The sequence below is a fragment of the Orcinus orca genome, chromosome 7 (genome assembly GCF_937001465.1).
Source record: "Orcinus orca chromosome 7, mOrcOrc1.1, whole genome shotgun sequence".
Lineage (NCBI taxonomy): Eukaryota > Metazoa > Chordata > Mammalia > Artiodactyla > Delphinidae > Orcinus > Orcinus orca.
Window position 1 is genome coordinate 6053197 of NC_064565.1, and position 24225 is coordinate 6077421.

Below are 24225 nucleotides of genomic sequence, written 5' to 3' on the forward strand. Positions count from 1 at the left end.
GATACCGTCCTTGCCCAAAGCAGAAGAGGATGTTGAGGATGGGCAGAGTCGGTTGTGAGAGGTGACCAGGGAAGGCCGGGTAAACAAGGGCAAGGTTCTTGAAGTCCTTACCTTCTCCACCCCTAGGAGCTGCTAGAGATTCGGTCGTCCTCGTGTCCTGGTACAGCGAGGGGGACGCCCTTACATAGGGACATTCCCCTGGTAAATGTCCCTGTCTCTTACAAAACAGTGACTCCTACTTGGTTTTCAGAATTTCTTCTACGCCTGCTGTTTCCCGGAAAATAACCAGCTTAAAACTATTAATATGCCAAAGAGACCTATTCTGGGACGGTACCTGCTCCCCTACAGCACCAAGAGCGGAGGACAGCAAGGAGGCATGTCTGCCCGAGCCCTGGCCGTAGGAAAGTGTGCCCTGAAGCTGTGACTGCAGCACTCCCCCAAAGCCAGGAAGCAACATAACAAGTAACCCCAGGCTGCTCAGGGTGCTAGACTACAACCTCTGCGGGGGGACGCAGTGAAGACGGCTCAGGATTCCTACAACCAAGGCCCACGGAGAGGGGCCCACAGCTGCCACCTCCGAGACACCTAAGGAAATACCCACCAGGAGGGTCGGCGTCCGTAACAAGTAGGACTTCTCAGGCAGCCGCCATAAAGAGCATCATTTGATCATTAACAAAGGCAGAGGCAAAATGTGGGGAAACTGCATTATCAGGAGGCCGAGAGTTGAACAAGAATCACTCTGAATGTCTACAATCCTTTTTTAAGTATTTAAAATGAAAAGTAATAACAATGTAGGGGAGGAAAAACAAACCCACCTTGGTTCATTGGCTGTGGCCCTGAAAATCAGGCTGACGAGACACTGATTAAGGAGAGAAAAACAAACAGAGGCTTCTGAACAGGTGCATCTCAACCACGCAGGAGAGCGCAGTGGTGGCGGCCCCACGGGGTGGTGGGACTCGGGTTCACAGAGCATCTTAACCAATGAACAATGAATGCTGCAGGGAAGTGACAAGACAAGGGAGGGGGCCTTGCACTTCTGGGAGGGGGAAACTGACGCAGGGTGCGGGCTGTGAGCAAGGGGCGTTACCCCGATTCCTCGGGGGCCTCCTCTGGGTGATTAAGGATCGCCCCGCCCTTCCTGGTGGAGAGGGGAAGGGAGAACTTTTCTTTGTGTCTTACTTTTCAGTTGCTTTCAGCTCAAAATAATCCTTATGTCAAAGTGGCATCTTTTGGGGTGACATATTCTGACCCCCCCCTTTGGTGCTCAGTAGAAAATTTAGAAAATACACAAAACTATCTTAAAAAATAAGAGAAAAATCCTGTCACCCAGAGATATTCGGTATTACAGCGTTACTTCCTGCCCGTAATTTAATCTGTATATTCTTATATTTTAATCCATATACTCCTATATTTAACATCTTTCTGAGATCATACTTATGTAGTTTTGCATGTTATTTTTCACGTAGTATAGCTACCTGTCTTCTTAAGCAGTGAAGACTGACCATACTCGTAGCTTTCCCGGGTGATTCAAGGATCATCATCACTATGGAAACCAGTCGTGTGACCCGCTGCTCTGGGTGGGATCACTTGTGTGCTGGCTCCCCTCAAGCTGGACCCTCTGTCCACTCTCCCTTTTCTAATGACGTGCTTTTTAATAAGCCTTCTAAGCAATTAACTAGATAATTAAGCACATTTGAATTGTGACTAAAATAGGGTTAAGTGGGATGAGAAGCCGGCCTCCCCCGAAGGCTCAGGAAGGCGAAGCTGCTTTGGGCCTAATTTCTGGTCCACAGCTGCCACCACAGGGCCGAGGTCAGTGCCTGAGGCTGGAAACTCCAGACCACCAACCCATCACAGGATTTCTCCGAAGCAGCCTTGCTTCCATGAATTATTAGAGTTGTATGAAAATGGAGAAATCCTTTTCCAGATTAGGGGCAGGGGTGCTTTCAAACACATGTAGACATCTAACTCTGAGCTGTTATTTTCAAAACACAAAGTCAGCTTCCCTAGAAGAAACCACAATAAATGGACTGAAGACTGTTCAACAAATCCACAGATATTTGCCAAAATATCTGTGCTCAAAGCTCAAAAACTGAAACCATGGTGGTTCTTTCCAGTCTGTATAACCCGTGAGCACTTGACACGCGGAGGGCAAGGCAGGAGAGTCAGCCTGGACCGATCCTGGAAACTGCAAACCTCCAGGCTCCTGAACCGGAGATGATAAACCCCTATTTGTTTAGACCATTCTGAGTCTATTGTTACTTGTGCCGAAAGCATTCCAGAAACAGTCTTTGCACTCCAGAAACTCAAAGTCCAGTGATTAGTTACAGAAGATTAGTCAGCGATTATAGTATGGCTGACAAATTCTACCGCAGAAGTATCCAAGGGCTCTGGGGTCACAGAGGAGGGACATCTAGATCAGAGCAGGTCAGGGGATGCTCTTACAGGGAGAACCGAGATGTGAAGGAGGCAGCTGCAGAGGAGGAGAAATACCAGGAAGAAAACAAGTCAGTGAGGCTCAGGAATGTCACGTCGACAACTTAATGTTTATAACAGATGTGCCTCGCCCATAAACATGTTCTTAAAGAATAACACAGCTATCCCTACCCCGAACATTTTATTAGCAAAAGTTCCAAGTTTTCAGAAAAGTAGAAAGAGCTGCACAGTGAACCCATATTCGCGGCCCTGGATTCTACAATCAACATTTGCTTTATCACAAACCCAGTCATCGGGCCTCCCTTGACCCACCCATCAGTCCATCTTACTTTTTGATGTGTTTCCACGGAAACTGTAGACATCAGTACATGCCATCCCTAACTTCAGCAGACATCCATTGTTTACAAAGCAATTATACTTCTCCCAGAACCATCTCCGAGGGGCTTGCAAACCTCTTAATCTCTTCCAAGAACGCTTTGGGTTCATCGCCAGTACACAAAAGCCACAACACAGACCTTCCAACAAGGGGAATCGGGGCCCATAACGCCAAGTTCTGGCAGGCTCACACCTTACAGTCAGAAGTTTTTCATCGGGGACTTGGGAGACACACCAACAGACACACCAGTAGACTCTACTACCTACCGACTGGAAAGCTCTATAGTGGGCTTCGTTTTTGTCCAAAAAAAACATTTAAACACTACTCTGTGCTAAGCCGTGCATCTCTGCCCTTAGAAAACGCAATCTCCTAAGGAAAGATGTACAAACAAAGCATGGAAATAGAACTGCCCATATGCAGTGATAAAGACGCTACAAGGTCTGATGGAAAGCATGATGAACTCTGGGGAAAGAAGATCCAGAAAGGCTTCGACATGGAGTCCAAGTTCACTCAGCAGAGGGGCTGAGAGAGCGAAGCTTCCCACGCATAACGGAAGGCGTGCAAAGCAACAGAGGCGTGAAGCGTCCTGGCGGGTCCGGTATCACGTGACATGGAAGCGCAGGTGGGGAAGTGACAGGGCGTCGCATCTCAAAAGATAGATTGTTCATCTACAAATGAGCCTAAAATGCTGTCTGAAGAAACCTATCCTAGAGAAAGCAGGGAGCCACTGCGGGTGGGTCCCCCAGCCCAACCTAACTGTAAGGCATGGGGTAAGAATGAACACGTACCCTCCCGTACAGAAAGCCAAGACAGCTTCATTTAGGTGGCTTGGCAAGGAGACAGAAGAGCCGGGAAATGGTTTTCCTACGTGATGTTCTACAGGACACACTAATACTAGAGGGGGCTCTCCACCACTTAGCACTGATTCAAACACAAGAACACATGTTCCCCTGAGAAGCAACATTCTGAAAGCAAATCATGGTCTAGATACATAAACCATGCAAATGTGTGTGGTTTCTACTGCCCCCCAATCCCATGGGCTAATACAGTCATTAGTCTTCGTTCAACTTAAGCTGGGAGAGAACAAATCAGTAGGTAGAGTCAACCTTGTCTGTATCAGAGGGTTGTCATGAAAATCAAATGAGAATTTGAAAAGGTAGGAAAAAAGTACTCTTCAGTCCTCATAAAATTCATCTGTCCTGGGTAACATGGTACACAAAAGCACATGGGAAATGATCAAACACTGTACATGTGCAAAGAATTGCACTTAGCACTTTTTCTCCAGATAATATGACTTGAAGGTGGTAACCTGGATATTACTAATAGGCCATAATCATAATATTGAAGTCTCTTAGAATATTATTCAAGTTTTTAGTCCTTTAAATCATCAAAATGGAAGACAATCCTAAATCTGGGACAATCTAAGCACCAAAATAATTACGGACAGTAATGAAAACAAACCACTGAAAAACAAGGGATTCATGAATCCATCCCTATAGTAAATATTAAACAAACAAAGGGAGACAGGAGGGCTCCTGCTTAGAGTAGAACACCAAAGGCGGACTGATAAACGTACAGGGTGGGAAAGTGAAAAAAAACCCAACATTTTGCAGCTCTCAGAGTAAAGACCGGTTCAGGCAAGAATCATTAGTAAGATGCTAAAGCTAAAGGGGAGATTTACATGAGGAACAGGATACTTTTCATGGCCTTAAAGCATCTCCATAGATTGTTTATGAATCACACTCTGCATTTTAACAAGCAGCACTATTCTAAGTGTCAAGACAAATCCCCACTGTTTACCACTTCCTGTTACGATCCCAATCAGGAACAACCCGATCTAAATTAGGTCATGAAGGACCCTCCCTCCCCAAAAACCAGCACTCTCCAAATATGAAGGAACACAGGAAAAGGATTGCAGGGGGTGTAAATGCTGAATAATGACAAAGAAAAGCGCAGTGACACTGTCTACTCAGGGGACATCATTTCCCTTGACACTGAAAGTCGACATGCAGCCCTCCTATTTCCTAGCACCTAACACCAAACTATACATCGTTGTGACAAAATGACCATATATATGAGTGCGCACGTGTGTGAGAATGCGAATCGACAGCACTGAACCCCTACATCCCTATCCTTTTAATGACACGACACACACTTGTGGTTATTAGTAAACAGTCTCACACACACTCCCTGGACAGATAGGTAGGCAGTGTCTTATTCCTATGTGTGCCTCCAGGGCCTGCAGTGAATCAGAGACCTAGAAATGCCCAGAGAATGTGTAAAGAATGAATGAACGATGAGGGAAGAGTTTTAAGAAATAAAGATGAGGACCTATTTTAAATAATTTTCCATAACACGTACCATGGCACACTTCTCATCCACGTTCCATTAAGGAAATGTCTCCTGATTGTTCTATTGTCAACATTGATTCTAGAAGGTAAGCAATTAAAGTGGCAGCCCTCCTCAGAGGTTCTTTTTGTAGTTTAGCAATAAATGCTGTTAGCTACAAAGATAATAATTTCTAAATGCACACGTGTGCAAGCACAGGCACACACACATGCTCAGAAGCCAAGTTGAAGAGATGGGGCAAAGATGGACAATTAAAGATCAATAAACATAATAACTGCAATGGATCAAAACACATCTAATTTGCTCACAATGAAACTAAAAAAGCACCTATTCGCCACCTTTAGAGGACTAGTGAAACAACTCATTATTTTAAAAATTGGTAAATTAAATCTTTGAGAGGCCATTTTCCAACCTCATGTACAATGCCCCCAGTATTCTCCAAAAAAAAAAAAAAAAATTGGGGCTTCCCTGGTGGCGAAGTGGTTGAGAGTCCACCTGCCGATGCAGGGGACACGGGTTCGTGCCCCGGTCCGGGAAGATCCCACATGCCGCGGAGCGGCTGGGCCCGTGAGCCATGGCCGCTGAGCTTGCGCGTCTGGAGCCTGTGCTCCACAACGGGAGAGGCCACAACAGTGAGAGGCCCGCGTACCGCAAAAAAAAAAAAAAAAGGTAAATTAAGGGAAAGAATTAAAAAGGTATCTTGCTTCTCCTATGTAAACTGTACTAACTGGTGACCAAATAATAGATGAAGCAAAGTTTCCCTTTACAGAATATTCTAACTAATCAAGGAATGATGGAATTGGGGCTATCACCATTTTGCAACTCCTCATGAGTTAAGAAATCTAATATCAATGGCTGCTAACATTACAAAAAGAGACAACCTGACATCTTGAAAAAGACACATAATTATCAATGATGTAGTCCTGACAAAAAAGCTTCTAAATCTAACTACTGATTTAGCAGAGGTGCAGGAGACAGGAAAACGCTGAACATACCACACGGACACACCATCAGCAACACAGAGGCTGTAGAAAGCTCTGTGGAATAAGCCACCCAGTTTCTTCAACAAATAAAGTGCAAGGAAAAAGAAAGATGGAGAGGGAAGCTGTAAATTCTGAGACCTAAGAGCCATATCAACTGACTGATACACATGCCTTATATGGATCCCAGCTGGAAAAAACACACACAAGAAAACTGGGCAATTCTGAACACTGGCTGAACTTGATAATATTAAGGAATTATTCTTTAAAAAACTTTCAAGTGACTACATTTAACCTCATTACAAAAGAAGCCAAATGATATATGGGATTTGTTTCAAAGTTATCAAGGAGGAAGAGAGGAAGTAGGGATGTAGATGAAATAAGATTAGCCATAAACTGTTGAAGCTGACTGATAGATACAAGGTAGTTGATTATATTAGTCTCTGTACTTTTATATATGTTTGAAAATTTCCACACTAAAAAGTTCTTTAAAACAATGAGGACAAAGATATAGGTGCCTGGGTCCCACTCCCTTAGAGATTCCAATTCAGGCACATGGAAACCTAGGTGCTCAGGCCGTGCAGGTGATTCCAATTCACACCTAGACTGAAAACCATCCCATTAAACTTTGAGTTCTTTGAGAACAGAGTCTGTATTTTGTTTACCACGATTTCACCCATTACCTATCACAGAAAACATATTTAAATATTAATTGAATGAATTAACTAAGATGGGAGCCATTTTCTCACCTTAATTCTTTTTTTTTCTTTTAACATCTTTATTGGAGTGTAATTGCTTTACAATGGTGTGTTAGTTTCTGCTTTATAACAAAGTGAATCAGTTATCACCTTAATTCCACAGCAATCAGAATACTCATCTAGCTGGAACCATGAATCTAACTTCAACTGGAATTCTTATTTTCTAATGACTGTTGGCTGACAGTCTCACAGATAACACTGTGCTACCACCTTTGTTTTTGCAAGGGCCATGGTTCATTGCTATCTTACGAAAATTGATTCACTTTTCACAAACTGATTCAAAATTATTTTCCTGAGTTTCTAGTAACTCGATGGAGATGAGAAATATCACTGCTTACCTCTCTGATGTCATCCCTAGAGATGATCTCTTTATTTTTCATTCAGCCCATCAAGTGAATGCTTTCCTCTTCATATTCACCTCCTAACTAGAGAATCTTATTCATCATAGACTCTTCTATTTAACTTCTGTTCTGCAAATTCAAGTACTACAACCATCTCCATATATTCACACTGAAGTTTTAAAGTCTTCAGAAATAGGGGAGCCCCGAGTAAATGAGAAAGTAAATTTTTTAAAGATTGTTTCTCTTGGGAAAGCATAGAATTTTACCGTGTGTGTGTACAGCACAGGGAGCTATATTCAACTTCTCATAATAACCTATAATGGAAAAGAATCTGAAAAAGAATATATAGATATAGATCTCAATCACTTTGCTGTACACCTGAAACTAACATGACATTGTAAATCAACTCTACTTCAATTAGAAAAAAAAACCCTTTGGGTGTGAGGCTGCTTACCTGACACCGAGGGCACCAGGTGACAGCACACCTGGCTTTGAAAGTACACAAACAACTCAAGTCCAGGGACTGAGACCCAGGCAGGGCCGGGGAGGGGGGGGAAATACATGACACAGAAGCACTTCCTCCTGAACGAACAAAGCATGAACTCTACATACAGCTGAAGGAGCTTCCAGGGAATCCCACTGCTCTGCCCCTTGTATGTCTAGGACTCTTGTCCACAGTGACAGAAGCCCCAGGTGAAAGTAGCTTAAGCAGAAAAGTCACCGATTGGCTCATAGCCGATGTCCAGGGACCCGGACGATGCCGCCAGGACCAGAACTTGCTCTCCCATCGTGGGTCTCCCCTCTCCAACCTCGTGGCCCGCTACTCTGCCCCAACCATCGCCCCCCTCCCAACCCCAGGCCTCTCGCAGTCAACGCTCAGACTCGATTCCCTGTCCTGTGGGCTTCCACATTCACATCACGTCCTCAGGGAGGCCTCCCAGACCACCCGGCCTCAGGCGCCCCTCGCATCCCGCACCTCTGCCCTTTGCGTCTCTCACTGCCCTGACCCCAGCCTACAGTTCCTTTCTTTTTTCCTACTTACTTGCTTTTTGCTATTCATTCCACAATAATTGAAGCTCCCTGATGGCAGGCCCCAGAGCTGCCTTTCCCTCTTGTATCCTGCCATTGCACGGATTATTTCCCTTTTATCATCACATAAATCATGCTGCAACCTAAATAACATGGATTTTACCCAAACCGTGATCATCATGAGATCTAGCGCATGGCGTAAACTTGACACTCGGGGATTCATTCATATCTTATTTCTGGTACTTATGGTCAAAAGCCTAGAAACTGTAAGCCACTACTTCCCTATTTCAAAAGCCAAGTTTGACAAGTGGATCACGTTAGTTTATATTTTTAAGGTTTGAGAATTTGTCACTGAAGAATTTTAACCTCTTAAGGTTATTTCAACATTCTTTAAGAGTCTCATCATTTCACCCACTGCTTTAAATGAGCACTTACGGCCATCTGATTGCTCTCTGGTTGGCAGCGACCTTTCTGACTGGCCGCCTCGTACCCGATCCGCCTCTCGGAAGGGAGCCCAGGCCCCTGCAGGGGACAGCTGAACCTGGACGGCCAGGTGACGGGAAGGGCAGGACAGCTGCTCTGAGCACCTGAGCTCCAGGGGCTGCTGGCCAACCAGCCAGGGGTCTCCACAGCCACAGACTCACGAGGGCCGCGGCTGAGCCCTCCCGCGAATCTATCTAGCAAACAAAGATACTCCGTATGGACTTCTCTAGTTGGTAAGTTTACATGTTCTTACTGCTTTTCACGAAACGGTGACTCCAGGAGTGACGGTCCTGGCAGGAAACAACTGCAGTCATCAGAGCGCTCAGTTTCTCTCTGTAGTCTCAGCCTTTCCCACGTGTACTGACTCAGAGAAGGAAACTCCAGGGCGCCCTCCCTGTGTGTAGCTGCTACTGCCCCCAGCACTGGGAATAGAATATTTTTATCTTCCTATGCAGGTATGACTCAGTTTCCATGCCTATGAAAATAAGGAAGTTGAATTAAATGATCTAAGTTCCTTTCCAAGTTTTTGCTGTTTTTTTTTTCTTCTGAAATTAGATCTGCAAAACAACTTAGTGCTCCCGTGTGCCTAAGGAAATTTGTTTTAGGTGTTTCTGTTCCCTAAAGCATATCTCTTTATCTGTTCTCCCGCCAAAGGGGGAAAAAAAATCAACCTTAAACGCAAACAAACTCAATTAACTAACACAAAGCCAGAAAGCTCTGAGGTGCTTCTCATAAGCACCTGCCTCTGGTCTGTACCTCTGGGCACATGCTGTTCCTTCCTCCTGATGGAGTGGCCGCCTGAGTATCTCCACCCCCCCCCCACCTTCCTGGACAGCCCGCTGCCCAGCTTAGCTGACCCTCCCAGTCTATGCAGGCTCCCAGGCCTGTCAACACCACCCATGGCTGCACTGGATGAGGTCTGTCCCGCAGAGACACCGAGAGCTGCCCGTTCATCCTGTGTGCCCTGTGCCTGGCACTTAGGAGATGCTCAGTCCGTGGTGGATAAGAAAAGCAAGTTCTCCGTCTGGGTTGGGAGGCCTCAGAAGGACAAGTGGTAGCTGGTAAACTCTGAGAAGTTTATGCCCTTGAAGGATGACTCTGCTGAGCTACAAGCTAAGCAATAAGAAACGGTGGCGGGTAACTGGCAAGCTCTGGCTGTTTAAGAATGTGTGATTATTTCTGAAATAAAGACCTCTCCCGCCAGGCCCCCACCCCCCCGGGATCTGAGGGTCTCACTGGCCTTGGAGCGGGCCACCAGTTTAGGCCTCAGCTCCTTTCACCTGCGCAGGCCGCCGTGGAGACACGGGAGCTGCTTCACTTCCCGACGGCCGAAGGTCAAGTCTGGAACTAGCGCACACGGCCCCGTCCCCAATGACTAACCCAAATAAGATCCTGTTTAGAGACGTGCTACCACCACTTCTGCATTATCTGCTGGCACATCACATGCACACACACAGAGCTATGTGACCGGGAAGGTCACTTAACTGGTCGGTGGCAGGGCTGGGAGCAGCCACCCAGCCGTCCTGCCTCAGAATCCCCACTCTGAGCTGGACACTGTGCTGCTCCATTAGTGGCCTGGGGTGGGGTGGGGTGGGAGAGACCTTAAACGTGGTGTGAAATCCTGGAATTCATGGATCAGAAAAGCTCATCAAGAGACAGAAATGCAGAGGCAACTAGAGCACAAGTTCTATCAATAAAACACAGACCTGAGAGGAAATGCACAACAAAAAGCAGTTATTATATACGCCAAAGAGCGGAAAGCAGGGACCTGAATAGATATCTGTACACCCGTGTTCAGAGCAGCATTATTCCCAATAGCTACAACGTGGAAGCAACCCAAGTGTCCATCGATGGATGAATGGAAATGTGGCCCATCCACACAGTGGAATATTATTGAGCCTTAAAAAGGAATGAAATTCTGACATATGCTACAACATGGATGAAGCTTGAAGACATTCGACTGAGTGAAATAAGCTCCCACAAAAGACAAACCCCTTGTGATTCCACTTATCCGAGGGCCCTGGAACAGTCAGAGTCACAGAGATGAAAAGTAGACCAGCAGGGGCCAGGGGCCAGGGCCAGGAAGATGGGCTTCGTGTCCAACGGGCACCGAGTTTCAGAATGGGATGATGAAAGTGCCTAGGAGTCGGGACAGTGGTGATGACCGCACAACAACGTGTGTGTACTTAACGCCACTGAACTGTACGCGCAAAAAATGTCAAAATGGTAAATTTTATGTCATGTATATTTCACCACAACTTTTTAAAAAGTAGGTATATACCAACTGCAGTGTGGATCAGGAGAAAAAGCCGCTCGACTTGAAGTCTGGAGCCTGCCATGAGGGAGCTAACGACCTTGGTTAAGTTGCCTTTCTCAGCCTCCGTGTGATGCATAAAATACACAGGAGATCTGTATCCTCCGGGTCATTGTGAAGAAACGAGAAAAGCCCTATCGCGATACCTGGCTCTGAGTAAGCACTTCACCTTTGGAGTATCACTCTGATACTCTAGAAAGTCTCGAGAAAGAAACTGGCCGAGGCACCGAAGCTAAGCCACGGCAGGGCACCACCATCCGCGCCATGTCCTCCGGCGGGCCAGCCCCGGCCGCCACCGGCTAGCTCAGCGGCTCACGGGCCGGCCCGCCAGCACTCTCCGCCTCTGCACACGGCAGCCCTGGCCTCCAGCAGCTTCCCCTGCGGGCCCACGCCCCTCCTTCCCCGGCAGAGACCCCCGCAGCCCCTCCCTCCCGCTCACCATCCTTCCCAGCACCCGCACCTGGTGGAAAAACGCTGCGGGGGCGGGAAAGCACACCACGCAACCAGCCTCAGGAAACGTCACAGGCCGGGCGTTTAGGGTCACAAAGTGGAACGGGCATGCACTCCCCGCTTCCTAGAAACCTCCCTGGGAGGCTCCCTAGGCCCTCCCCGTGCTCGCTCTGCCCCTGTGCCCTTACCTCAGCTTCCCCAAACAGAGGCCACGAGCATGCCGCCCCTCTGCTCCCCCCCCCATGCCCAGCATCCACACCCACCTCCTCCTGGGCTCCTGCAGGCCAGCCCTCCACGCAGGCTCTGGACCGCGTGCTGCCCCCTTGCCCAAGAGCGGCACTCTGCCGTCCCCCTCCTTTCCCTGCATCGCCAATCGGCCTTCGCCTCCCTCCGGGATCCTCCCCCACAGCATACAGACGCGGTCTGCTTAACCTTCGTCCTAAACATATACGCCCCTCTGGCCGGTGACACAATTTCTCTGTGGGCCTGGCTCTCCGTGCCAGTGCCTCTCGGGCAGATTCCCTGGGAATCTTGTTCAGACGCGCATTCTGACTCGGCGGGTCTGGGGTGGCGCCCAGGATTCGGTTCCGCCAGCGCCGCCCAGGATTCGGTTCCGCCAGCGCCGCCCAGACGCCACCCCCGCCACAGAGCCCCTCTGAGCAGCAGGGCCTTGGGCTTCCTCCCTCCGTTAAGAATCCGCTCCGACCCGGCACCTCCCCCAGCACAAGCTCAGCGAGACCGTCCCGTCAAGGTCACCGATAAACTCCATGCCGCAGACTCCAACTAAACTCTTTCTCCTCTCCGGTCCTCTCAAACACAAGGGTGCAGCAGCTGGGACAGAAGTGTGCCCAGCAAGGGGAAGGCGCCTAGCGGGCCAAGCAAAGAGCCCTCTGCATCTCCCTGCAGACACGGCCCCCCGGGCCCTGCAGCCCCACTGGCAGGGGTGCCGTCAGGTCCTTCTCCGCTACCTGGCTTCCCGTGTCAGTCCTCGAGCTCAGCCTTCCCCCTCACGTCCCCACTCTCCCCTGTGGGGATCTCATCCGTCTCAGCAGCTTTATCTGTAGCCCCCGAACTCTCAGGACGCAGCCCAGGGTGCTCTCCTGACCTCCAGGCTCCTTCACCTCCTCTGCCTTGGGCCACCTCTCCCCGCTTGCGTGTCGCACGAGAATCTCCAGCTTAACGTTCCCAGAAGAGAACTCTTGATTCTTCCCCCCTTGAAACCCGCTCTTCTCCGTGATTCCCCATAGCCAGCCATACTCATCACTAAAACCAGAAACCCAGGAGTCACCTGTGACCCCTCTGGCCCCGCTGCCACCTCAACTCACAGCCAGTTCTGCTGATTCCACCTCCAAGTCACACTCCAAAGCCATCTGCTTCCACAGCCCAGGCCCAGCCACCAACCACCGACCGGCCACGACCTGCTAACTGACCTCTCATCGCCACTTCAGCCTCCCCACAAGCTCTTCTCCACACAGTCCCGCTGTAAACAAAAGCCCCTACAAGCGGACGCGTGTTTACGGCCCGCTAACGGCCCACCATGGATGAAATCCAAACCCTCCACACACCGTCGCCCCCAAGACCCTGCACCGGCCTTCCCCCAGCCAGTGTGCCTTCCTTCAGCCCCCAGCACAGGCCAAGTACTGTCCCGCGCAGGACCCCTTCCACGCGCTCTACCCTTTCCTCACCTGGCTTTTAGGAAGACCGGAAGCAAGAGGAAGCACGGTACACTCAGGCAACTGAAGAGAGACCCACGTGGCTGCCTGGAGCAGAAAGAAAGAGGCGGAGCCTGGCATGATATGAAGGCAGAGGGGAAAGTAAGGGCCAGTAGTTTAGGGATTTTAGACTTTCTGCTGAGTGCACGGAACAGCCTTCCAAGAGTTACAAGCAAATGGGTGACAAAATTAGACTTGCAAGTTGAAAAGATCATTGTAGCTACAGTGTGGAAAAGCAGAGGGGCCCAGGGCAGACGGGGCCAATGCAGCAGGCCTGGCCTAAGGAATGACAGTGGACAAGGGACGGTGGACAGGCTTTCCACTAGTTAGGAGGTTATGATACTGTGAGGTATACGTGGTCGTTCAGATGTGACCTAATTATAGTTCCCACATGTCTTTGGCCTTTGCCCACAGCTCCCAGAACCCTGGGAATTTCCTGAATGACAAGAGCAAGGGGAGCACCTTATGTTATGTTCGGTCACTTGTCCTCAGTTCCTGAAAACGATTCAGAGCCATAAAGGTGATGTGAGTGTCGTCTTGTTCATAGCAAGCCCCTTCCCACCACAACTGGGTTAGGCCGATGAGGGGACTCTGGGGAAGCACCCGAGGACGCTGGGGGACCCAGCCTTGAAAAGAGGGCTGGAACTTTCAGCCCCACCCCCTGATTTCTGGGGAGGAGGGAGGGGCTAGAGGTTGCATCAATCACCAATCAGCCATGCTGTGTGACGGCGCCTCCGTAGGAACCGAAAAGAAGGCGCTGAGGAGAGTTTCCAGGCGGGAGAACCAAAGCGCACGGTGGCACGTGCCACCTGGGGGCCCCAACTCCACAAGGACACGTGCTCCTGCGACGGGGACCTCACCCTGTGCACCTCTTCACCTGGCTGTTGACTCACACCCTTTGTAACAAGCTGGTCATCTAACGAGTAAATGGGCTTCCTGAGTTCCGTGAGCCACTCCCGCAAATTAACTGAACCCGAGCAGGGGGTGGTGAGAACCTCTGCTGTAGAGCCAGTTGGTCAGGAGTGCAGGTGACGACCTGGCACCTGAAACCCAATCATGGTGTCACGGGGACCTCCGATCTGTAGCCACTTGGTCGGAAGCACAGGTGACGACCTGGACCGCGACTGGTGTCTGAAGCGGCGCCAGTCCTGTGGGACTGAGCCCTTGAGCTGTGGAGTCTGGCGCTACCCCTGGGTAGACAGTGTCACGGTCGGGTTGAAATGAAGGACGCCCCGCTGGTGGCAGAGGGTTTCTCAGTGGTGTGCCCTCACCCACCCCACCTTGGAATCAGGTGTAGAAACCCTTTAGAAGTTAAAAAACCGGTAGACTTTACTGAACAAACATATGCAATTTGAGATTTAAAAAAGGCCTAATATGCAAGGGTGAGGAGAGGTACCACGCTGGCTGAAATCCAGTCCTAACGATGGGATCAGCGACTCCGCAATGGCTGACTGGCCCCCATCTTTTCCTGTTTTGACTGGCGGGAGGAAGGAGGGGACAATGGGAGAGGATAAACAGTAGGATAAAGGAAAGTAAGACACTAGCTCATAAACTGGGGCAGCGGATGGGAAAAGAGCCAAAAATAGGAAGAAAGGAACAGCAAATTGTGCTGACTTTTCCACTTGGCCTCCTGATGAGTCCAACAGCCTTGAACTGGGCTGGAATGAACAGAAGCGATTCTCAGAAGACTTCATTTGCTGAAGTTACAATTTAACATGATTTATGAAGCTTCTTGTTATAAATATGCTTGAGTCAAAGGATATCTGTTACATGAAAGTACTAGAATCATAGAATTTTTAGAGACGGAAAGAAACCTGGAGGTCACTGACTCAGGCTTCCGGCTCAGGATCCCTAAATTCTTCTCTCCACGTATGGACACTCCAGAAAGATTTCATCTAGAAGCTAAAAGAATAAGGCCCTTCTGTCCAGGTGGATGGTTAAAATGTATTAGGGTTTCAAAAGAGAAATGAAGAATTGCTAAGCAGAGAAATATTGTCCAAAGCTTTATAATAATTGGAAGAGGGTCTTTTTTTTTTTTCTTCCTCCCGGAATGCCATAGTTTGTTTATTGGTCTTAGTGTCAGGGCTCCAGAAAACTTTTTCCTGTGATTATGCCTCTTTTCTCCCTCCCCCCTTTTCAAAAAAACTTTTTATTGTGGAAAGTTTCACACATACACAAAGTCAGGAAGAAGCGTTTAATAAACAGCCTTGTGTCCATCACCCACATTCTCCAAGAGTTTTTCAGCTACTTTACCAGTCAGTTTTATTTTTAAAAAATACACAGATCAGGGCTTCCCTGGTGGCGCAGTGGTTGAGAGTCCGCCTGCCGATGCAGGGGACACGGGTTCGTGCCCCAGTCCGGGAGGATCCCAAATGCCGCGGAGCGGCTGGGCCCGTGAGCCATGGCCGCTGAGCCTGCACGTCCGGAGCCTGTGCTCCACAACAGGAGAGGCCACAACAGTGAGAGGCCCGTGTACCGCAAAAAAAAAAACACAGATCACTAATGACTGACTAAGCTGTTCATCAAGGAGATCATTTTGGCAATAATTTTTTACCAATTTGTCCCAGGGTTAAAAAAAAAAAGCTCAGCTGTTCCATTTGGTTTAGGGACTAGCGAGATTTTAATTTCTAATTTCCAAAGCTACTGCATATTTGGCTAATTAATCCTAGCATCTGACAATGAAGGAGCAGAGAAAGAACACAACGTTTCAAGTATAGAATAGTAAAAACTCCAGCTGCATTTTAATCTCCCGTGGTACAAACTTCAGGAAGCGTATGAAACAAAACCTTCAAAAGGAAACTGTGGTAGTTAGCCTCCAAGAATGCCAATGGTCATCAGGCTTCCCCAGGGCAGCCCACTCCCACACTGCACCAGGTTGGTCCATGTGCTGGCAGTAGGGATGGTACATGGCTTCCAAGAGGAGGTACCAGGGCACGGCAGTCTCCATCGTGATCATTCTCTCTCTCTCTCTCACACTCACACACACACACACACACACACACACACACACACACACGTCACTTGCCCCGGGGGAGGTGAGCGCCCAGGTTGTGCAGAGCCCTGTGGAGCGGCCACGTGGTGAGCACTGAGGCCCCCAGGCCACAGGCCTGTGCGTGCCCCGTCTCAGGAGAAACTCTGAACCAGAGCGCCCAGCCGAGCTGCTCCCAGATCCTGAACTTCAGAAACTATGTGATCATAAATGTCTGTTGTCTTAAGCTGCTAAATTTGGGCCAATTTATTACACAGCAGTAGAAAATTCACTCAAAAGACAGAAAAACTTTTGAGGCAGGCAGCCACACAGCACCAAACTACTCTATTTCCTTCAACTCATGACGTATACTAAGCAAAATTACATAGCTTGGAATGTTTTAATTTGGATGAGACCTAACTCAGTATTTTGTATGTCGATTCCCAATCTGGTGGGCCTAAATCATACTGTATACATATTGCCCACTAAGCACTGACAAAAGCAACAAAGACAACAATGTATTAGCCATTATCTATTGATAGCACCTGTTTCTGCATTTAGACTTCGATTTTTTAAAAGGCAAAAACTCCCCAAAGATTGGTCTACAACCACGACAGAGAACACTCAGGAAAATGATAAGCACTTACGTTTTTTTTAGAGTAACATAAACTTGAAATTGAGACCCGGCTGGTATTTTGCAGTTGCTATAGGAACCACACGTACCTTCCCTCTTTGACACTCCGCATCCACATTCTCTTCGTCTTTCTTTCCACTCTCACCCACCCAAAAGCTCACACGCCCTGCCCTCACGTCTGCTTGGCCCCTCTACTTTTTGGAACATCCAATATGTACACGTGCACACACGTATTTGTATTCCTAGGAACCAAAAGAACTGAGGACACAGCTCATGGTCAAATCTCCAAGGCCAGATACTTACCTGGTATTGGTTAGATCAGGGGGTCTGTGCCAGCAGATAGCTGATGCTCAGTAAGGATCAGGTTCCCTCCTCCTCCTTGCCCACCCCGGCCCCCTCCGCATGATGAGGGAAGGGCTCCATTTCTCTGGTACTCAGTCAGCTCTCTTCCATTCAGACTCCTCAGCAACACTCATTCACTTTAGAAAAACATCCAGCAGGCTCTATGTTCTGTACAGGCAGCCCCCAACTTAGGATGTGACCCACGATTTTTCAACTTTATGATGGTGTAAAAGAGATAAGCATTCAGTAGAAACCTACTTCAAATTTTGGACTTTGATCTTTTCCCGGGCTAGCAATATGCGGTAAGATACCCTCTTGTGTGGGCAGAGACCTAAATAGACAACGTCTCCAAAGAAGACGTACAGGTGGCCAATAGGCGCGTGACAAGATGCTTGACATCGCTAATTATTAGAGAAACGCAAATCAAAGCTACAATGAGGTACCAACTCACACCGGTCAGAATGGCCATCATCAAAAAGTCTACAAATAATAAATGCTAGTGAGGGTGCGGAGAAAAGGCAACCCTCCTACACCGTTGGTGGGAATGTAAGTTGGTGCAGCCACTATGGAGAACCGTATGGAGGTTCCTTAAAAAACTGAAAATAGAGTTGCCATATGATCCTGCAATCCCACTCCTGGGCATATATCCAGACAAAACTGTAACTCAAAAAGATACATGCACCCCTATGCTCATAGCATCACTATTTACTCCAGTAGCCAAGAAGCAACCTAAGTGTCCATCAACAGATGAATGGATAAAGATGTGGTCCATATATACAATGGCATATTACTCAGCCTTAAAAAAGAATGAAATAATGCCATTTGCAGCAACATGGATAGCCCTAGAGATTCTCATCCTAAGTGAAGTTAGTCAGAGAGAGAAAGACAAGTATCATATGATACCACTTATATGTGGCATCTTTTTTAAAAATGATACAAATGTGAACTTATTTACAAAACAGAAACTGACCCAGAAACATAGAGAACAAATTTATGGTTACCAAAGGGGATAGCATGTGGGGATGAGAGGCAGGGGGAGGTAAATTAGGGAGTTTGGGATTAACGTATATGCACTACTCTATATAAAACAGGTGAACAACAAGGACCTACTGTATAGCACAGGGAACTCTACTCAATATCCTGTAATAACCTATAATGGAAAAGGTTCTGAAAAATATATGCACACACATATATATGTTTCACTTTGCTGTACACCTGAAACTAACACGACATTGTAAACCAACCATACTTCAATAACTAAAGAAAAAACAAAACTCCTCTCTGTGATGCTGGACCACAGCCCCAGTCAGCCACAGGACCACAAGGGGGAACAGCTGATACAAGACCAGTTCGTACCCTCCATACCCACAGAGCCGGTCTGTTCTCCACTCTGAGCACAGAATGCAATAAGCTACATGAGATATTCAACACTTTATTATAGGACAGGCTTTGTTTTGGGTGATTCTGCCCAACTGGAGGCAATAGGGGTGCTCTGAGCAGGTCTAAGGTGGGCCAGGCTAAGCAATGGGTTCAGCAGGTTAAGCGTATTAAATGCGTCTTTGACCTACGATATTTTCTACCTATGGTGGGTCTATCAGGACGTAACTTCAGTAAGTCAAGGACGAGCTGGATCTGGAGCCAGTGAAAGTGGGACTCTTGCTATCACCCTGAGACAAGTTGCACTGGAAGCCTCAGAAGAGCTGCCAGGATCTCTCAGTGCTATTGCTCTAGGTTGTTACACTGTCTCCACATTTAGCTTTCAGAAAGAGGCTCCAATTATGTTTCTAGGTGGATAAGAATTTAGTAACTGAATGCAAAGACTTATTGTGGGATTGGGTGATGCAGCCCAAAGAATTATCTCAACCCTGTGGTCTAAACATTTCCAGAATCTCAAGCCATCTTCCACCAAGGCAAGAACCCTGAAGAATTAAGGCAAGAAATCAGAACTTTTCCACCTCTTCCACCTTCTACCAAGACCCACTGAGATCCCATTTGCGGCTCTATTCTTGTTTTCCTATCTTTATGTGTCCAGTCCCGTATTCCCAAAAGACATCTAATAAGTTATCCCGCCCACTTTTTTTCATACGAAACCCTGGGCATAGGGAAATCTTGCTGACATCTCAGGTCAGAATAGTCACTGTTTCCAATGGGAAATAACATGAATAGAAAAGGAAGGGAAAACCCAGATGGGGCAGGAGAAAGACTAGCTGTAGCAACTGAAGCCACACACGAGGGATGTGTGTCCCTGGCCTTATTCCCACCCCTAACCCTAACCCCCACTGCCACAAAGGAAGCCGCCAGCGTTCCTTACTTCGTTTAATCCTAACAAGGAGGATGACTATCACCTTTTTACAGCTGTGGACTCTGCGGCACAGAGAAGTGCAGAGCTGTGCTCGAGATCACACCACGAAGAAAGTTTCAGAACGTGGGTCTTCGCACCTTGCCCTCCTGTCCTTCCCAATATTCAAGCCTACCTTTCCCGCTCACCCCGTATCTGAGAACTTGACATTCCAATCATATTGTTCCAGGTTGACGGAACACTGCCTTAAACTGTTTCCAACTGTGACATCCGAGAATCTTGCTGCTTTCTTAAAATATGGGTCATTTACCCGTCTGAAAGATACACTAGCCCTTATGACAATCAGTGCCCACTATCCATCCTCAAAACCTAACCAAAAAAAAATTTTAAATGAGGTTAGGAAACCGGGGCGAAGCAGGAAGTTCACTGTTCTACAAGGGACGAAACCAAGTCACAGACAACTCCAAGGAGCCATCAGCCAAGTCTATCCCAATGGCAATTCTAAACGAGTCCGGGGGACACAAGAGCTTCCCTCCGGAAGACTCACCTGAAAGCAACATCAAAGTTCCAACGTTTCCAGAATTCACCCGAAAACGAGCACAGAACGGACGCTGCTCCCACGAGCAGCCTGGGCGCAGCTGTCTCGGCACTAGCGTCGGAACCCACCACGGGCACGACCTCCTAGACCTACGGGGGCGAGACGAGGCGCACGGGCAGGTCCAGGCGCGCCCCGGGAGAAGCCGCCCCAGCGCCAGCCCCTCGCGTAAGGGAGCTGGGCGGGGGGGGTGGGGTGGGGGGCAACTTTGCGCTCAGCACCAGGACGGCAGCAAACCCAACACGCAGCAGACCGCGCAACTTCCGAAGCGCGGCCCCCGGGAGTCCACGGCCAAGCTCTTGAGGCGCTAACAAGTTTGTGCAACATTCACAGCCTCACCCTGACCACAGCGGCGACTAAGGGCCTGAGGAAGTGGACCCTCCTCGGCTGGAGGCCCGAAAGGCAGGAAGTGGCGGCAGAGGCCACTTGCGGGACAAGGGAAGGAGCGCCGGACTCGGGAGGTGGCTGGGGCGCCGCCCCCATCTGCTCCGCCCCAAGCGGGTCTGGGAGGACCCCCGCCCCCGGCCCGAGCGGGGCCGCCGCCCCCAGGTCGCCCTCCTGCCACAGCCCTGCGCGGAGCCGGGGTCAGGTGCCACCCGGCCCGGGGCGCGCCCCACCTCGCCCGCAGGGCCCCGCCGGGGCGCGGACACCCTTACCTGCGACCCGTCCCGCGCCGCCTGGCCGTCCGCACCGGCCCCCGCCCTTAAACCCGCCCCGCCCGCTCCTTCGCCTCCTCCGGCGGCCGGACGCCAGCCCTGCCCCGCCGATTTGTCATTGAGCCGCCGGCTCGCTTCCCCACCCCCCGAGCGCGCGCCCGGCGTCGCCTAGGCAACCCCGCCCCTCGAGAGCGCGCCCTGCCTTCCGCTCCCGCCCGTCCCCCGGAGGCCTCGCCCATCGGGAGCCTACTAGCCAATCCGAAGCGGAGTTTCCCAGCCTTGGGCGGGGTGAGGAGGAAGCTTCTCCAATGAGAATCCTCCTAGGGCGGGAGGGGCGGGCTCCGCATGCAGGCCCCGCCCGCCTCCACTTCCTCCTGTCGGCGGCTGACGCGCTGCACGGCTTAGGTCAGGGCGAGGCCAGAGCCCTGGAAAGCAAAAGGGAAAGGCAGGCCTGATGTGGAGAAACCGAGGCAAATCACGATGCCTCCAGGCGGCTGTCGGGACGCCGGCCCGGGGCTCCCGAGGCGGGACCTCCGCCTGCCGCCACCACTCACCACGCTGATGACACCCCATTAGCAGTAATGGGGTTGCCAGGGCCTCGCAATGACTTGGCCCAGGTCACGTACAAGGGCCGGAATCCTCACCCCAGCTGTAGCCTTGATGTCGGAAGTTCAGTGGGTAAGCTCGTGGCCGATGGGTTTTTCACCCACAAGGCTCAGGAACTTGTAATTTCGATCCAAATAGGGTTTGGGTTGATTTTCCTAACTGCCCCTTCGGACTAGAGCTGAGTCCTACCCTCATTCCACTTCGCTTCCGCAGGATTTATGGCCCCACTGATCCCTACACAAACCTCATGGCACGTCCGTCACACACTGTATGGCAATCAATTGTTTAAATGCCCGCCTCTATATCTCTAGGGATGAAAACTATCTCTTGTTCAATTTGATATCCACAGCAGCTAGCACCGTGTAATTAATCCTTTCCTTGTTGATAATTATACACCAGGGTGCTGCGTGTGGTATATGAGAGGCTTTGTGCCTTGATTACATTGCTATGTATAAGCAGCTAACAGATTCAGGCCCTTTACCAAGAGCTGTATCAAAAAGCACAGAAGCTTTAACTTAGTCTTAAGTAACGGTCTTAACCAAAAACATGTCACCTGAATATCCTAGTGTTACCCTACTATCCTAAGTATTCTGTTTTACCCTTCTTGTACGCATTAAAGGCTTATATTGCCTGCTAATTATATGACAGAAACTCTGCCAGGTGCTATAAGAGAGAAGGTAGGAGGCTTCTCAAAAAAGGAGGCTCTCTATGGACCTAGAGATGATCACACTAAGTGAAGTAACTCAGAGAGAAAGACAAACACCGTGTGATACCGCTTATGTGTGGAAGCTAAAATACGATACAAATGAACTTACCTACGAAACAGACTCACAGACAGGTGGAGAACAGACTGGTGGTTGCCAAGGGGGGGCGTGGGGGAGGGATGGGCTGGGAGTTGGGGATGAGCAGACGCCAACTATTGTGTAGAGAATAGATACACAACAGGGTCCTACTGCAGAGCACAGGGAACTATATTCAATATCCTGTTAAACCACAATGGAAAAGAATATGAAAAAGAATGTATATGTATGTATAATGTATAACTTGAATCACTGTTTGGCTGTACAGCAGAAATTAACACATTGTAAATCAACTATACTTCAATAAAATAAACTTTAAGGTAAAAACTTTTTTTAAAAAAGGAAGCTCTCTAGTGTTTATAACCTAGAAGGGGAATCGGGTACAAACTTTTTCCTATGGAGTAACAATGAAGTGCACAGGTTTAGAATCAGGAAGCACAGATTCACAGAACTAGCAATGATTGGGAAGTTGGTTAGGAAGTTGCTTAGCCTCTGTGGGCCTCAGTTTCCCCAGCCATCCCATAGGAGCAGCGCCTGTGCCCTGCAGGTGTGAAGATTTAAAGGCAATTACCTATAGAGCTCTCGGTAGATACAGTGCTAGGAACTTGATGAGCGCTTAACAAATGTTAGCTTCAACTGTGATTGCCAGCAGAGGCCAAGATGTGCACTCAAGCCCATCGTAACCACCTAGGGGACAGCATTTCGTCCCGAGGCCCGTGGTGTCTGGGGTGTGCGCACCGCTGTCGCGCAGCCAGCGCTGTGTGCAGCCCAGCGGGAATGACCTGCTGTGATGATGTCATTTGACCAAATGCACGTTGAGACAGTGGAGCGGCTCCCCGCAGCCCGGCCAGCTGAAATGGGCAGTTTAGGGGACAGGATCAGGGTTGTGGAGACGACCAGCGTTTCCTGTCCCCACACCCCTAGGGTCCACAGTGGCCACAGGCGGTTTCCTTACCTTTCCTGGGTGCATAAGTGCCATTGCTGTGACTAGCAACAGAATGTCATGCAGGATGGATGCAGTGGGCTTTCTGAGAAATGCTGTCCTTACTCTCTTCCCCCCATTGCCCGCGCCCCACCCCCACCTCCCTACCTCCTTAAGCTCCCAGGACTCGGAGGGATTCCCCTGGGAGGAACATCTGTTCGGCTCCTAGACACGCCAGGCCCCGGCTGAGCGTGGTGGGTGCAGAGAGGATCAGAACACTTTTGGAAGGGCTGTCTCACAGAGGTCACAGCCCAGGAGCATGTCCCATGGGGGGATGAGCCCTGAGAGGTGACCGGCCACAGAGCCTCTGGGACTGCTCCTGTCTGGTCTCGGGGCACCCCTGTCTGCTGAGCTTCTCTTAAGGGAACCCTGACTGCCCACAGAGCCCAGGGCCTGAACAGCAGGGATACGAGATCCCCAGCAGGCCCCTGTAAGGTGACTTGCACCCACTGCAGCTGTAGAAGAAACGTTCTAGATGCTCCCTCTTTCAAAACTATCAACTGAGTCCAGAGCGCTGTCTGACAAGTATTTCCACTTCTCTTTCCAGGGCACTGGTGGGACCTGAACTTCCCAGCTCCCTGTGCTTGAGTGAGACGATGTGACTAGTTCTACCCAATGACCTGGAAGCGGAAGGGACATGTAGTCATTTGGGGGCAGGAGACTGTCAGTGTGAGACCCTTCTCGGTGGCACGGCCACTGGGAGTGTTTGGGAGGGTGGCCGTGCCGTCAGCCCCGGCGCCTGCAGTGAGCACAGCGCCTCTCACCCCCGCCCCCGACGGCCTGAGATGTCCACTGACCATGGCAAGACATAAACGTTTGTGATTTGAAGGCACTAAGATTCAGGGGTTGTTTGTTAGGCTGCAAAGCTTCGCGTCCTCTGACTGACGCCGGGCCCTAACGTGTACCAAGCTGTGGATGCAGTGGTGGACAACTCAGACGAGAGAACCAGTAGACGGACAAGCAACCTGAGAACTCCCGATGACCTCAGACTGGGTGGTCAGAAAAAGGTCTCTCTTCATATATACACTACCATGTGCAAAACAGAGAGCTAGCGGGAACCTGCGGTACAGCACAGGGCGCTCAGCTCAGTGCTCCGTGACCTCCTAGATGGGTGG

General features: G+C 49.4%; 1 protein-coding gene and 2 long non-coding RNA genes across 8 annotated transcripts in view; 2 read left to right on the plus strand and 1 right to left on the minus strand.

Annotated features, from left to right (window-relative positions):
* RALB (RAS like proto-oncogene B) overlaps window positions 1-24225 on the minus strand; it is a 60324-nt gene that overhangs the window by 19556 nt on the left and 16543 nt on the right. For 2 of the 6 annotated variants that reach the window (XM_033400221.2, XM_049712118.1), the window contains exon 1: window positions 11780-13066. The exons of 1 other annotated variant lie outside the window; for it this stretch is intronic. In XM_033400221.2, coding sequence (XP_033256112.1) covers window positions 11780-11928 — 149 coding nt within the window. In that variant the 5' untranslated portion in view covers window positions 11929-13066. Of the gene's footprint in view, window positions 1-111; window positions 5586-11779; window positions 13067-20018; window positions 20406-20722; window positions 20866-24225 lie in introns of those variants that run through there. 3 more of the 6 variants (XM_004276899.4, XM_033400224.2, XM_033400222.2) reach the window with 3 other exon arrangements.
* Window positions 1-24225, plus strand: part of LOC125964967 (uncharacterized) — a 39246-nt gene that overhangs the window by 13737 nt on the left and 1284 nt on the right. The window lies entirely within an intron of this gene.
* LOC117195509 (uncharacterized) lies at window positions 21127-23942 on the plus strand. The gene is made up of 2 exons (XR_004475232.2): window positions 21127-21400; window positions 23658-23942. It is a non-coding gene; the product is annotated as an uncharacterized LOC117195509 (long non-coding RNA).